Here is a 13,917-nt window from a genome sequence, read left to right as displayed (position 1 = left end):
GGGTTCGATCCCTGGTCGGGGAAGATCCCACATGATGTGGAGCGGCTAAGCCCATGCACCACAGCTACTGAGGCCTCAGCTCTGCAACAGGAGAAGCCACAGCAATGAGAAGCCCGAGCACCGCAATGGAGAGCAGCCACGAAGAGCAGCCCCCGCTTGCCACCACTACAGAAAGCCTGTGAGCAGCATCGAAGACTTAAAAATAAATAAATAAACCTCAAAAAAAGAAAAAGAAAGAAAGGCTTCACTTTGAAAGAAAGGCTGTTTACTGGGAACATTCATACAGAGAATGAGCTGACTGTGAATCCTCATCATCTTGAAATAGGTTTATATACCAGAGATACCAGTTCATTGGCTATCTGGAGAAGCAGACACTCAAATAAACAACGGGACAGAGAGGTGGGTGGGGAGGATGACAATGGGACTGTGACCCTTTAGAAACACGAAGCAAAATTATTCTCAGGGCAGTCTTTGCATGGGGAGGCTTTTTAGTTATTCAACAGTGTTTTGGAACAAATCAAACTGCACATAAAGATACTCTATGGGCAGAGCAGCTAACAAGCAGGGTCACTGAGGGTACAGTGCAAGAACGTACAGGATCTGATGGCAAAAAGACTTTTGCAGGATGTGCCTGGGGGACATGTAAGATATTTATGGTTACTATTTTACTTATATTGCTTAGAGGACAATCACTGCTTGTTTATTCCTGAATCCTTGGTTTTGTCTTAACTTTTATATAATTTTATATTATTGTAGGAAAAAAAATGGAAACAGGAAAGGGTCAGGAACTCCCGGGAGGGGAGAAACAGGCCATAGAACATTCTTTAGCCCAATTTAAGGGTGAGACAAATGGAAAAACATTTGCCAACCACCCAACCTTAAAGAGTCACTTCTCTTGCCCTATAGGCCTTTGGGAGCTTAACGGCCATTGAGATTCACTCAACGGTGGAAGAAACTAGCATAAACCCATTAGTTTTTAGGTAAGTGACGTAAACTTCACTGACACTCAAAAGTCATTCTGGATATAAAATGCACTGTGTTCCAAAGGATATCTGACCTGCCAGCGGTCAGATTTCATAATTGACCTGATATTTCTCTGTCTGTTATTTTCCCCTTGTTATGTTTATAAAGCTCTGGTTGCACTGACAATTTTCCAGGAAATTGGTGTCAGGTAACAACCCCACCATGAATAGCTACCTCTAGAGAGCAGGGAGTTTTATCTGGCACTGAAAACATGCTGGTTGGTTTTCTACGTACATGTTTATTTTCAGTTCAAAGACCAAATAGAAAACTCCATCGTGGAAAATGTTACCTGTTCATTCACACTTTTTTAATCCCTCAGCCCCCATAAAATAAACGTTCTAAAGTGTAAGCAGTGGGAAATCATGTAAACTCTGCAGAAATAGAAAATAAATTAGTTTCTTTCAAGACTTGGGGGAGGTCCTTTTCCTGAATGCTAGACTCTGTTGCAAACAGAATCTGTCTTGAACGAAGAATAAATCTTTGGCCTATTTCACCATTTCCCCAGCATTGCGTAACAGCATATTTCAAATTCACTTTCTTCTCCAACTGCAGCAAAAAGGCAAGGAGTAGTTTGCATTTGTGGAGCCTGAAAGACAGAAAAAAAAAATTTCAGTGAGGATGGCCTTTTCCTCTGGTGTCAAACTGTTCATATGTTATAGCTCTAAAGCTGAAGAACCCAAGAAAATTTGAGAGCAGATAAGTGATTCTATTCACAAGACAAGGCTGGGATCACTTGGAGTCTTCTTACTTAGGAGCAGTGGAGAATCTGAGTCTGCATCACTTAGGATCAAGCCAGCATGAACATGGCAGGTTGCAGTTCTGAATTTCCAAAAAGATTCTGCTTGGGAGCCATGGCTGAAATCCTCTAACTTCTAAATTTGGGATCTACATACAAGTTTCTAGGATCCTGCTGAATGGGAACATCCCAGGATTTTAGATTAGGAAGCCTGTTGCCTTAGGTTTCAGTTTCGCTTGTATCTTAGGCTCAGAAAGCACAGTCTGAAAAATTCCTCTAGGACAAGAATGGAAATGAGTGGATCTGGAATTTCTTACTACTGTTAAAGCTTTGCTGTTTTCTCACAAAGGATGCTAAGACTCTCTGCCGCTGTAAATCCTGCAGTCTTTCAGGAAAAGAAGTGATCAAACCACATTTTAAAAAGAACAAAGAAAACATCTAGGCTTTTTAAAAAAAAAGTGTTCACCAGGAGAAATGTAAATACAAGCACTTGGCCTTTGATCTGAATTTATACATGGAGGAATTTATCTACTGGGCCAAGAGTTCAAACTCGGCTGGAATACAGCGAGCTGGCCTCCCACGGCTGAGTGCAGGGTCTGCAGCCAGAAGGATGCTTGATTAGCTTCAGAACAGAGGACCGTGATGAAGGCAGGGGACGAGGAATTCCAAATACTCCCCTAACGCCTGATTCAAGTCAGGGAAGTAAACAGAAAACAGGAGAAACGCAAGCATAACAAACATTATCAAAATGAAAATATTTTTGATGTTAGGAAGGGAAGTTTCCCTGGTGCAGACTTTGCCTCTCTGCTCAGTGCCACGCCAGCCTCACATCGATGGCTCTGGAGACCCCAGACGGGAGGCATAGTGACTCCTAGGGAGGGAAGAGGCGTGCTGTGCTGTGGGGGTGGCGGGGATAAGGGTGGGCTTGGTGGAAGACCCTTGGATTAACCATGTGACCTCTATACCAATGACTTAGTATTTAAAGGGGCTTAGAATCTGTGGTTCCATATTTTCAGAAAACTCAAAGGGTGGGTATAGAAAGTCTGATTATGCATGACAAAAAATCAGAAATGCAAGAGTGAAGGTGCAAATGAATCAGTTGTTTGGTGTTTATTCAGTGGGGGAAAAAAGAATTCTAGAAGTTTATTTAATGAGACATCTTTCGGAAAATAGAACTTGGAGTGATGTGGCCATAAGACACAGACTGCTGGCTGCCGCAGGAATATGCAGGAGGCAAGAAACAGAGTCTTTCCCAGCGCCTCTGCTGGATGGAGGGTGGCCTTGTTGGCACCTTGATTTCGGCCTGTGAGTGTGTGCTAAGTTGCTTCAGTCGTGCCTGACTCTGCGCAACCCTATGGACTGTAGCCCGCCAGTCTCCTCTGTCCATGGAATTTCCTAGGCAAGAATACTGGCGTGGGTGGCCATTTCTTTCTCCAGGGGAACTTCCTGACCCAGGGATGGAATCATCATCTCTTACATCTCTTGCACTGGCAGGTGGGTTACTGACTTGTGTCAACCAGGAAGCTCCAGATTTCAGCCCACTAATACTGATTTCAGACTTCTAGTCTCTAGAACCACAAAAGGATATGTTTCTGGTATTTTAAACCACCAAGTATCTGCTATAGCAGTCTTGGCGATAAAAGACGCACGCGCAGGCACACACACACATCTCATAGAGGAAACGAGTTGCTCTCTCTTCTTTATTTAACTAAGAAAATTTCAGACGGTAAAGAATCCGCCTGCAATGTGGGAGACCTGGGTTCGATCCCTGAGTTTGGGAAGATCCCCTGGAGAAGGGAATGGCAATCCACTCCAGTAGTCTTGCCTGGAGAATCCCCATGGACAGAGGAGCCTGGTGGGCTACAGTCCGTGGGGTTGCAAAGAGTCGGACATGACCAAGTGCTAAGCACACACCCTTATATCAATTACTGGTAATAACACTTGGCTCTTGGCTTTTCTTTGCTGAAAACTATCTTTTATTGGTTCCCATTGTTGAATGATAGAGGTTAAATTTAAATATGCTACCAACGTGACTTTAAAATAAAAATGAAAATTCAGCCTCAATAGTATTTGTAAAGTTGATGCTGACATATTTTGACAATTTTTAAAAGCTGAGGGTGACAAATTTAGAATCTTTTGTATCATGATTTGTTTGAGATTTGCTTTTGAATTGAGGAGAATTAACTCCGCATCTCTTATTAGTTAAGGTGTCTAACAGTCACTGGGTGCTTATTAACCAGTCTGAATGTCTGATTAAAAAATGGCTTCAGTGAAATGAAGAGAATTTCAGGTTCACAGCATTTAGTTAAAACTTTTCCTCTACTTTACAAGTTCTAACCCTTTTAAATCAAGTAGTCAATTATAACTAACGTCATAACTGAAACTTTTCTTTTCATTGACCAGGAATTTCTCATATATTATCCATATATAGACGGAGAAGGCAATGGCACCCCACTCCAGTACTTTTGCCTGGAAAATCCCATGGATGGAGGAGCCTGGAAGGCTGCAGTCCATGGGGTCACTGAGGGTTGGACACCACTGAGCGACTTTACTTTCACTTTTCACTTTCATGCATTGGAGAAGGAAATGGCAACCCACTCCAGTGTTCTTGCCTGGAGAATCCCAGGGATGGGGGGCCTGGTGGGCTGCCGTCTATGGGGTCACACAGTCGGACATGACTGAAGTGACTTAGCAGCAGCAGCAGCCGCCACATATAGATTTAAAGTTATTACAAAAATCATGTCTCCAGAGTTTTCAGAAATACTATTTTCCGTGCCTTATTAAAAAAAAAAAAGATTATTAGACCCCCTGCTCCCCAGGAAAAGTTTCCTTTAAAAGCGAATTAATTAAGAATCTCACAGCTGTCAAGCTTCAAAACACTCCCCTTCAGTTAGAGGGGGGAGAGTTAATTATCACCATTTTTCAGAGATGTTACAGATGTCATCTTAGATTTAATTATCACAATCTTTTATTTAAGTAGCTTGGGCTTCCAGCCTGTTTTGGCGCCTGCCTGGGAGTGGAAAACAGGGGCTCACTCTACTCCAGAAAGGATGGCTTCGCGTGAGGAACTGAAGACCTTTTTCTCGAAACACAATGATGAGGAACAATTTTTGAGCTGCTTCTTGAAAAGACAGTTTCAGGATTAAAATCATAAAGTTCAGGAGCAACCCTAAGAAACCCCAAAACTCTATGGTTTACAGTCTGGGGATAAGAGACTCTGTCCACAGAAGGCTTGCAGGCAGCAGCCAATCAAGATTAATTTATGATTATTAAATATCACTGAAACTTTCTGCTCCGAAGAGAGTTTGGGGAAGAAAATGAACTGGTATTAATATTATACTCCTTTCTGCATGTATAATTTAAGAAAAACAATGAGAGCAGGACCAGAGTCAATTTGATTCCATACTAATCATAACTTTGCACATCAGAATGAGGTAAGGGAGTGTCTGAATCCTTCAGGAAATCTGCCAGGCTTTCTTGAATTCATTTGAATCCTGCCAAGACTCAGAAATATGATAAAGATTCAAAACAAGAAATTCAAAGGAGGTGGGTAGTCAAACCCTCAAAGTCAGTCATCATCTAACAAAAGACTGACCAGTAATGTCACAGGATCAGTTTCACTGGGACAAACAACTTATTTTAATTAGTTCCATTTGGTAACATCCAAAAGAATGAATGATGCCCTTATTCTGACAATGGCAAAAGCAAGACAGGGAAAGTTTGGAAAGGAGAAGCAAGAACTCAAATTGTGGTGGTTTCTTGACACCTCTTGATTGCAGGAAGTCTCACCTTTTCCTGGAAGGTGAGATGAACAGGGAAGGAGAAAAAGTGGAAGGGAAGAAAGGAGAAGCTTCTTCCATATGGGATATGTCACGACTGAAGCACATTTTGCAAAGAGTAAGAAGAGCTATGCTCTGCAGCTGAGTCCACAGAAAGATCTGGAGTCTGAACACCGTGTGGGCAAAGTAACCCACTGAACATTTCCTCTCCCAAAATATGCCCAAATCTGAGTTATCATTCAAGCTTTAACATTTTTATTTTATGCATTTTAATAGCCAAAGACCTCTGACTGTTAGTCTGTGGGTTCATTGTTCTAAGGAGACCCCGAGAGGGAATGTTTGCTTTGAACAGTGGTTTTCTCTTACTGGATAGTCTGCAATTATTCAGGCAAGGTCAAGTGACGGGTTTTGAACTACTGCCCACCAAGCCGACAACAGGGTTTGGCAATTCACACCGAAGAAAGAAGTCTTGGATAAGTGAGTGGGAAAAGCCATTCAAAGAGAGAGTTAAGAGGTAGCTCTAGTATAACTTTGACTGAAAAGAATTTTGACAAAGTCATAGCTTTTAATATTCAAATAATTATCTTTTGTTATTAAAAAAAATTCACCCGGTTATCCCCAAATCACCAGTCTGTTCAAAGAACTGGTTATCATCTTCCAGAATGGGCCAAAATTCATTTATCCCATGAAAATGGTTTGTTTTGGGGCAGAAATGATGGGGTGAGACCAAGAGTAAGAGGATCTAGGTTGAGTCTTGGCTTTGGTCAGCTGTGTGACCTGAGCAAGTGGCTGACGTTTCTGGGCCAGAGTTTCCGTAACTCTGACTTAACACTACTACCCATTGCATGGTGTTGGGGCCAGCGTGCCACGTGGCCGGGGATGGTGAAGCAATTCCCACAGCTGTGGAGCAAGAGGTGGGGCTGAGAGTGGAAAGGCAATACGATCCCCCTGCCGTCTAGTGAATCAGGGTCATCCCTTGGCTTCCCCCCTCAGTGACCACAGGAAGGATCTAACTTCTAGGGACACCACCTGCCTGCAAGGGGTACTTAGCACAATGCCTGGCCCATTGGAGGGAATCCCCACAGGCCAGTGTCCTGACCCCAAACCTCTGCTCAGTCCTTCCTTAAAGTTCAAAGGGACACTTGTCAAGGGAACGAGGACACCAGGGTTTTGGTGTAGGTGCAGGCGAAGCTGAGCACGTGCTGTCTGGCATTACCTGAGTCTTAACTGCAATAATTACGGAATAATTACGTTTACATGACCTATGTGGAGAACAAATAAAAATGGACCAAGAGACTGAAACAGAACTGTCCCAGAGAGAGAAAAGAACTGCACATTCTTGTTCTGGAGAAAAACAATTAAGTGGCAGAAATGTGGTATGATGGGTTGACATGACAAGAGAGATTAGTCTGGACAGGGTCAGCACAAAGTTTAAGAGAAATGATACTGTGATTTTCCCCAAGGCCTGGCTGGGAAACCCCAGGCCTTCACACACACACACACACATGCACTGTTGTATCAAAAGACCAAAAGAACTGTTGTCATCAAAGCTCAAGTTTTTGGGTTTCTCTGTTAAATCAGCCTCCCTTCGTTCATTTTCTGCAGTTTTCTTCATCAGTAATGACAAGGATATAAAGTGTGGTTGTGGTTAAAACTAAATACAGCTCTCACTCCTCAGCAAAAAACACACATGGACAACCCCGAACACCACACACACAACCCAAATTCCAGACCTCGTATTAATTTGTCTTTTACCTTGCTCATCCTAGCCTAAGTCTTCAGTGTAACAGTAACAGAGGCTTAACAAAAACCAAAAACAAATTCCCCATGTTGACTACTGACAGTGAAACAACGAGGCTTCTCATGTGGCTCAGTGGTAAAGAATCCATCTGTTAAGCAGGAGACACAGGTTCAATCCCTGGGTCAGGAAGATCCCCTGGAGAAGGGACTGGCTTCCCACTCCAGTATTCTTGCTCAGAGAATTCCATGGACAGAGGAGCCTGGCGGGCTATAGTCCATGGGATCTCAAAAGAGTCGGACACGACTAAGAGAGGACACGACAAACACAACAATAGGTGAAACAAACAAAAGTTGAGAGTCCTGTGTGACTGGCTTAGGGCATAACTCAGGGACAACTGGAAAGAAGGGTCTTCAGGTCAAACAAGCTCATCTGGAAGGCTCAGAATATGCTGGCAAGAGGGAAGGGTACTGGGCTAAGGACCAGGAACTGGAGAGAGTGGGAGAAGGAATGGGGTGTTTGGGGGGAAGGAAAGCATCTTGAGAATACGCTGAGGATGTGTTTGATATATGGGTGGGGAAGAGCAGCTCCAGGTCTCTCAACTTCTGATGGAGAGTTTTCCAGGGAGGAGAGTTAGGAGGGTGTTCTTCTTGATGGGAAGCCAGGGCAGAAGTCAGCAGGTATGGTCGTAGGACAGAGGGGCAGACATAAATGAGACCAAAGCCCCACACTCCCTCCTGCTTGGGCTGCCTAAGCCAGTTCCAAGGCAAGCCCAACCCTCCACCCTGTGTGGCTGCTGAGTCATCAAGGGCTCTCATTTCTGCTGCCCTGTCCTTTCCTGTGACTCACAGGACCCTTTGAGCTCGATCTGTCCCATCTCTGAATCTTTCCAGTGTTATAAGAGCCCAACCACCTGCTGTGTGAGAGCGCTATGAGTTACACTGTATCCTCCAAAGGTACGTGGAAGTCCTGACATAGTACCTATGACAGTGACTTTAACTGGAAATAGGGTCTTAGCAGATAAAATCAAGTTAAGATGAGGTCAGTAAGGTGGGTTGCCATTCAATGTGCCTGGTGTCTTTTTAGGAAGAGACAGGGAGGAGACAGAGGGATGACGAGGATGGATGGCCACCTCCAGAAGCTAGGAAGAGGCCAGCAAGGATTTTGCCAGAATCTGAATGCATGGCCTTTGGATGACACCTTGACTTTGGACCTCTCACCTCCAGAACTGTGGGAGCATAAACATCTGTTGTTTGAGTCGCCCAGTTCTGACACTGTTATGGCAACCCTGGAGAGAAACACACCGGGAGTCCTTGACCACATGCTTCTAACTCTGGACTAAGAGATGTGCGGTAGAAGGTACAGTTGGTGGAGTTGATGACAGCAGATATTAGTTCTAATTCTAGAAAAAGAGTAATGAGTTTACAGGACTCCTCTGACAGGGCAAGAGACGTCGTAAACAAATCTATACTCAGAGATAGCGTGATTGACTTTCATTGGAATCGAATCCAGGCCAACCAAGGAGCTGCCCATCTAAAAACATATCCATACTCAGGAGTGACCCTGGTCATGACTATAGCTAGGTAGGGGTTCACAGTAACCAAGTGAGGAAATTAAATATCAGACCATTTGTGTAAGAAATATAAGAAAAATAAAACAAAAAGAGATCTGAACTAGGGAAAAAGAAAGCAAAGAAAGAAAGGAAAAAGAAAAAGCCCAAGAGCCTACCTGAATCGGGTCCTGTGAAAATCTCGCTCACTCAGAACAAGCCTTTAACCTGCTCTGTTTCTGTATCGAGATCTATGTCGTAGAAGCAGGGCCGAGTCGGCAGTCCTGGCATGGTGCTCATCTGGGGGAGAGAACGGGAGATTACATCATTAGCCATGCTGCACTGTGATCACTCCAGACAATGTCCATCCAACGACAGAAATTAACTCTATAATTCAGTGCAGTCCCATGTAACTTCGGGTTATACATACAAGTATCGTTTTATAGCCACCATCTGCTATTTCAATCTTTGTTCAAGGAAAGGAAATCCCCCCATGGTCCCACAAGACAACATAACTCCCAAACAGTGACCTGTGAACCTTTTTTTCTAAGTCAAATCTCGATGATGAAGCCTAACAAAGATGAGCCCTTCTGGCTGAAGGGGACAGTGGCTGTGGATGGGACCAATGACAGCCTGCTGACCACCCCCAAGACACATTTTGGTAAAATCGTTAACTCTTGGAGCATAGTTTGAAAACTCCTGTTCTCCAACTGGTCTACTTTACCAGCTAGAACTGTTGTTTATTGAGAACTTACTATGTGCCAGGCATTGTACAAGCACTTTACTTTTTTATTACTTTTTTTTTTTTTTTTCCTTTTTGGCTGCACTTAGCTGCCCAACCAGGGAGAGAATCTGTGCCTGCTGCAGTGCACGTGTGGAGTCCTAACCGCTGGACTGAAGGGGAATTCCCAATGATTTACTTTTTTCCATCATTTCCCAAACCCTATGAAGTAGGCACTTTTATAATTTCCATGTTATAAGGAACATAATGGAAGGTCAGAGGTGTGAAGTCACTTGCCCAAGGCTGCAAAGGTAATAGGGGCTTCCCTGGCAGCTCAGTTGGTAAAGAATCCGCCGGCCATGCAGGAGACCCAGGTTTAATCCCTGGGTCAGGAAGATCCCTTGGAGAAGGAAATGGCAGCCCACTCCACTATTCCTGCTGGGAAAATCCCATAGACAGAGGAGCCTGGCAGGCTACAGTCCACAGGGTCACAAAGAGTTGGACCCGACTGAGTGACTAACCCACCACCACACAAGTAATAAACAGTAAAACGAGAAATTGAATTCCATACCTGTAATCTCAAATTACTCATTTAAACACCACTACCACCACTGTATGGGCACTTCATAGTCTTATGTTACCGTTAGCAGTAGGCACTAATTTTAACCTCACTTTTACTGATGAGACAGAGGATGTGTGCATGCTGTTTCAGTTGTGTCTGACTCTTTGTGACCCCATGGACTGTAACCTGCTAAGATGCTGTGTCCATGGGATTCTCCAGGCAAGAATACTGGAGTAGGTTACCATTTCCTCCTCCAGGGGATCTTCCTGATCCAGGGATCAAACCCACGTCTCTTATGTCTCCTGCAGTGGCAGGCAGATTTTTTTACCACTAGTGCCACCTGGGAAGCCTGAATTCAGGATACTTAGGCACAAAGGATGTGCTCAAGGGCCCATCAGTGGTGGAGACAGAATTAAAACCAGGCCCGTGCTCCTCACCGCTTTGCTGCACTGTGTCCAGATCGGTTTTGCAAAGTGCACTCTCTGTCCACCTGCACCAGGGACCCTTGGTGAGCAGGGGAAGTGGCCCAGTTCCCTCTGGTGATGCTCACACACTGAATACGCACCCAAGAGCCAGAGTGAGGCTCCTGGAGAGTGCTCCCTATCGACTTCAACATTACCCACTTCTTCCCCACCTGGCCCAAAGTTCTCAACACGAAGGGAACCCAGATAAAGCCTCTGTCTCAGATCTCAGCTCTCTCACTCTTAAGGTCCTTTCTGCAGTGGCAGGATTCCCTATCCGCCACCCACTCTTTCCTCCTACGATGCTGACAGGTTCTTGCTACTCAAACCTGGGGGGACTGTAGACAGTAGCATCGCTATCACCCAGGAGCTTGTGGGAAATTCAGTCTCTCAGGGCCCACCCTCGGCCAGCTGAATCAGAACCTGCAATTTCGGCTCATCTCCAGGAGATTCGTGTGCACATGACCATCCGAGCAGCATTGGCTTAGTCAGTGTGGCCTAGGATGTCTCTCCCACCATTCCCCCTAGCCCTGGGACAGGGAGCTCGAGGGGAAGGGGCTGAGGAGGAGCGGTGAGGAAAGCCCTTTCAGCCTTGATAAAAGGCTGTTAGTTCTTCCTGGCGTGAGCTGCAGGTCAGGGAGGAAACCTGCGCACCTGTGGTCTCATAACCTCTGGGACTGTGTGAGTGAATGACAGGAGTCTACATGGCCAGATGTAAAACACCGTGATACAGAGGCCGGCTCCTGTCCTGCTGACTGCACAGAACTGCTCTTCAGTATATTATGGGCTAAACAGGCTTCTGAGCCACCACTGATAGCCTGTCTCCAGGAAAATGTGCTCTGGGTTTCAAGCAATGAACTACAAACAATTTCTGGCATGCAACCTGCTCGTAGGTGGGGACTTCCCGTACTTTAAAGCTTCTGGTATCCGGATGGCTACTTATCCTCCTGAGGTTTCTGTTCCTAGCAAAGGGGTAACATTTTTCTCTGGTTACTACAGTGGCTTCTCCTAGGAGAACCCAGAAAGAAACCCACGCTTAATGTTTTAGCACTGAGACATCAAACACAAAGGACGCTGGTGAGAACGGTCCATATTTTTTTCAGTTGCCTGGGCTACAAAGTCATACCAGTTACTCCACAGCAGTTTTCCTACCTAATTGCATTCTGACATGAATATTTGAAGATGCCTTTATGATCTGTGTGGGGATATGGATTTGGAAAAAGGAATCAACGTTTTACAGTTTGGGATGGACATGTACACATTGCTATATTTAAAATGGATAACCAACAAGGACCTGCCGTATAGCACACGGAACTCCACTCAATATTATATGGCAGCCTGGATGGGAGGGGAGTTTGGGGAAAATGGATACATATATGGGTTTCCCAGGTGGCTCAGTGGTATAGAATCCACTTGCTGATGCAGGAGTCATAGGAGATGCAGGTTCAATCCCTGGCTTGGGAAGATCCCTTGGAGAAAGAAATGGCAACCTGCTCCAGTATTGCTGTCTGGAGAATCCCATGGACAGAAGAGCCTGGTGGGCTACAGCAGTCCATGGGGTTGCAAAGAGTCAGACACGACTGCGTGACTGAACACGCATGCACACGTGGATACATGTATATGTGTGGCTGAGTCCCTTTGCTGTTCCCTTGAAACTATTGGAACACTGTTACTGCTACAACCAATTATAAAATTGGTTATACTCCAATTTTATAAAATAGAAAGTTGAAAACATTAATAAAAGAAGAAGAAGAAGAAGAAATGAGCAGTCATAGTCAGCCACAGTGAATCTGCTCCACCTCTAATTTAATTCACTCTCTAGGTTGAAGGGATCCGGGTGAGGATCCCGACCCATACGTGATGGCTGCTGCTTCTAAGGCAGCAATGCTATTCACTCCAGGGCAGAATTCAGTATGAGGCAGATCAGATCTAAATCCACAAGAGGTGAGAAAGCCCATGAAGAACCCCAAAGGCAATGCATCTGGGGCCAAAGTGACAACGGAATCTTCTATCATGGACAACACAATTGCACTGTCTGCTTGTTCACATGCTATTTTTACAGATGGGAAACTTCAACTCTCCACCATTCACGTTTAGCTGGTGCCAGACCAAGATCGACAAAGACAGTGTGATTTGTGTGCTTCCTGGAGCTGAACCGCCGGCTGCACTGAATCAACGCACATGTCTTTAGGTCATTCTGATGCTGTCACAAAACTGGGAGCTTTTCAGAGTAGCCAAGATATTACATGCCAGGAAGTATAAAATGTCTTTTCTCTATTTTCAACTTATTTTACTCAAATGGGAGGAAAAATGAATTCTCAGAAGACTCCCGGGTTTCTTTCCAATGATGCAATAGTCACTTCCAAGAATCAAGAATCCAGTTTATTCGGGATGAACAACAGACAAGGAAGCGTGTGGAGCATGCAGAGCTGGGGTTACTCCCAGCCCTGGGGACAAAACCACCTCCAGTCCAGAGATTTTTAAAATAAAATTCCCGCTGAGGACTTCCCTGATGGTACAGTGGCTAAGAATCTGCCTGCCAGCTCAGGGGACATGGGTTCAATCCCCGATCTGGGAAGATCCCACCTGCTGTGAACAGCTAAGCCCGTGCACTGCAACCCCTAAAGCCACCGTGATGAGAAGTCTGATCGCTGCAACGTCAAGTAGCCTCTGCTCGCCACAAGTAGAGAAAGCCCAGACACAGCATCCAAGACCCAGCACAGACAAAAATAATTAAAAAAAAAAAAAAAAAAAAGACTACTAAAAAAAGAAAAAGTCCTGCTGAGCAAAGTCTGTTACCAAAGGATTGGAGCCCCCAGACAAGAGTCAGCACAGAAAGACAGGAAAGAATGTGGACAGCCCTTGGGAGTTGACCTCTGGCCCCATGCCTGGGGTCAGTGGTGATCTATGTTGACTTTATTTGTGTGCCCTCTAAGAAGGCCTCCTGCTTAAAATAACCAGGGGCCACTAAATTGTACTTACTTGTCACGCTGCATTAATGGATTCTTTTACAAAGGCTGAAAAACATGCGTTTTTGCCCTTCACGCCCCTAATTTTAGCCACAATGAATCTTCCAAATCTTTGATTTCGAGTTAAGCTTATTTGAGAGAAATGATGAGCTGTAGGAATAGCCTTTATGAAGGTTCATTAAAACCAGTGAAGAGAAAATATTCATACACTTAAAACTTGTCATTCAGAAGTAAATGTAGAACACTCTTAGATCAGTAGAAAAATTACCCAAAAATCTGTTTCATAAAATGATAGAATCATATATACCAACCACTTAGCCAAAATGTTATCATAGTTAATTTTGTTGCGCTTGTGAAATAATTTCTTTTCTGCCTTCTC

General features: G+C 44.5%; 1 protein-coding gene across 1 annotated transcript in view; it reads right to left on the bottom strand.

Moving 5' to 3' along the window:
* Positions 1 to 248: 248 nt before the first annotated feature.
* The window catches only part of MTHFD1L (methylenetetrahydrofolate dehydrogenase (NADP+ dependent) 1 like), a 174,875-nt gene continuing 161,206 nt past the window's right edge, over positions 249 to 13,917 (bottom strand). Inside the window, exons 27-28 of the mRNA XM_004011411.5 lie at positions 9,005 to 9,125; positions 249 to 1,609 (exon numbers count right to left, since the gene is read on the bottom strand). Coding sequence (XP_004011460.3) covers positions 9,036 to 9,125 — 90 coding nt within the window. The 3' untranslated portion in view covers positions 249 to 1,609; positions 9,005 to 9,035. The remainder of the gene's footprint in view (positions 1,610 to 9,004; positions 9,126 to 13,917) is intronic.

The sequence above is a fragment of the Ovis aries genome, chromosome 8 (assembly GCF_016772045.2).
Source record: "Ovis aries strain OAR_USU_Benz2616 breed Rambouillet chromosome 8, ARS-UI_Ramb_v3.0, whole genome shotgun sequence".
In the NCBI taxonomy this organism is placed as follows: Eukaryota; Metazoa; Chordata; class Mammalia; order Artiodactyla; family Bovidae; genus Ovis; species Ovis aries.
This window is presented reverse-complemented; position numbering and strand designations above follow the sequence as displayed.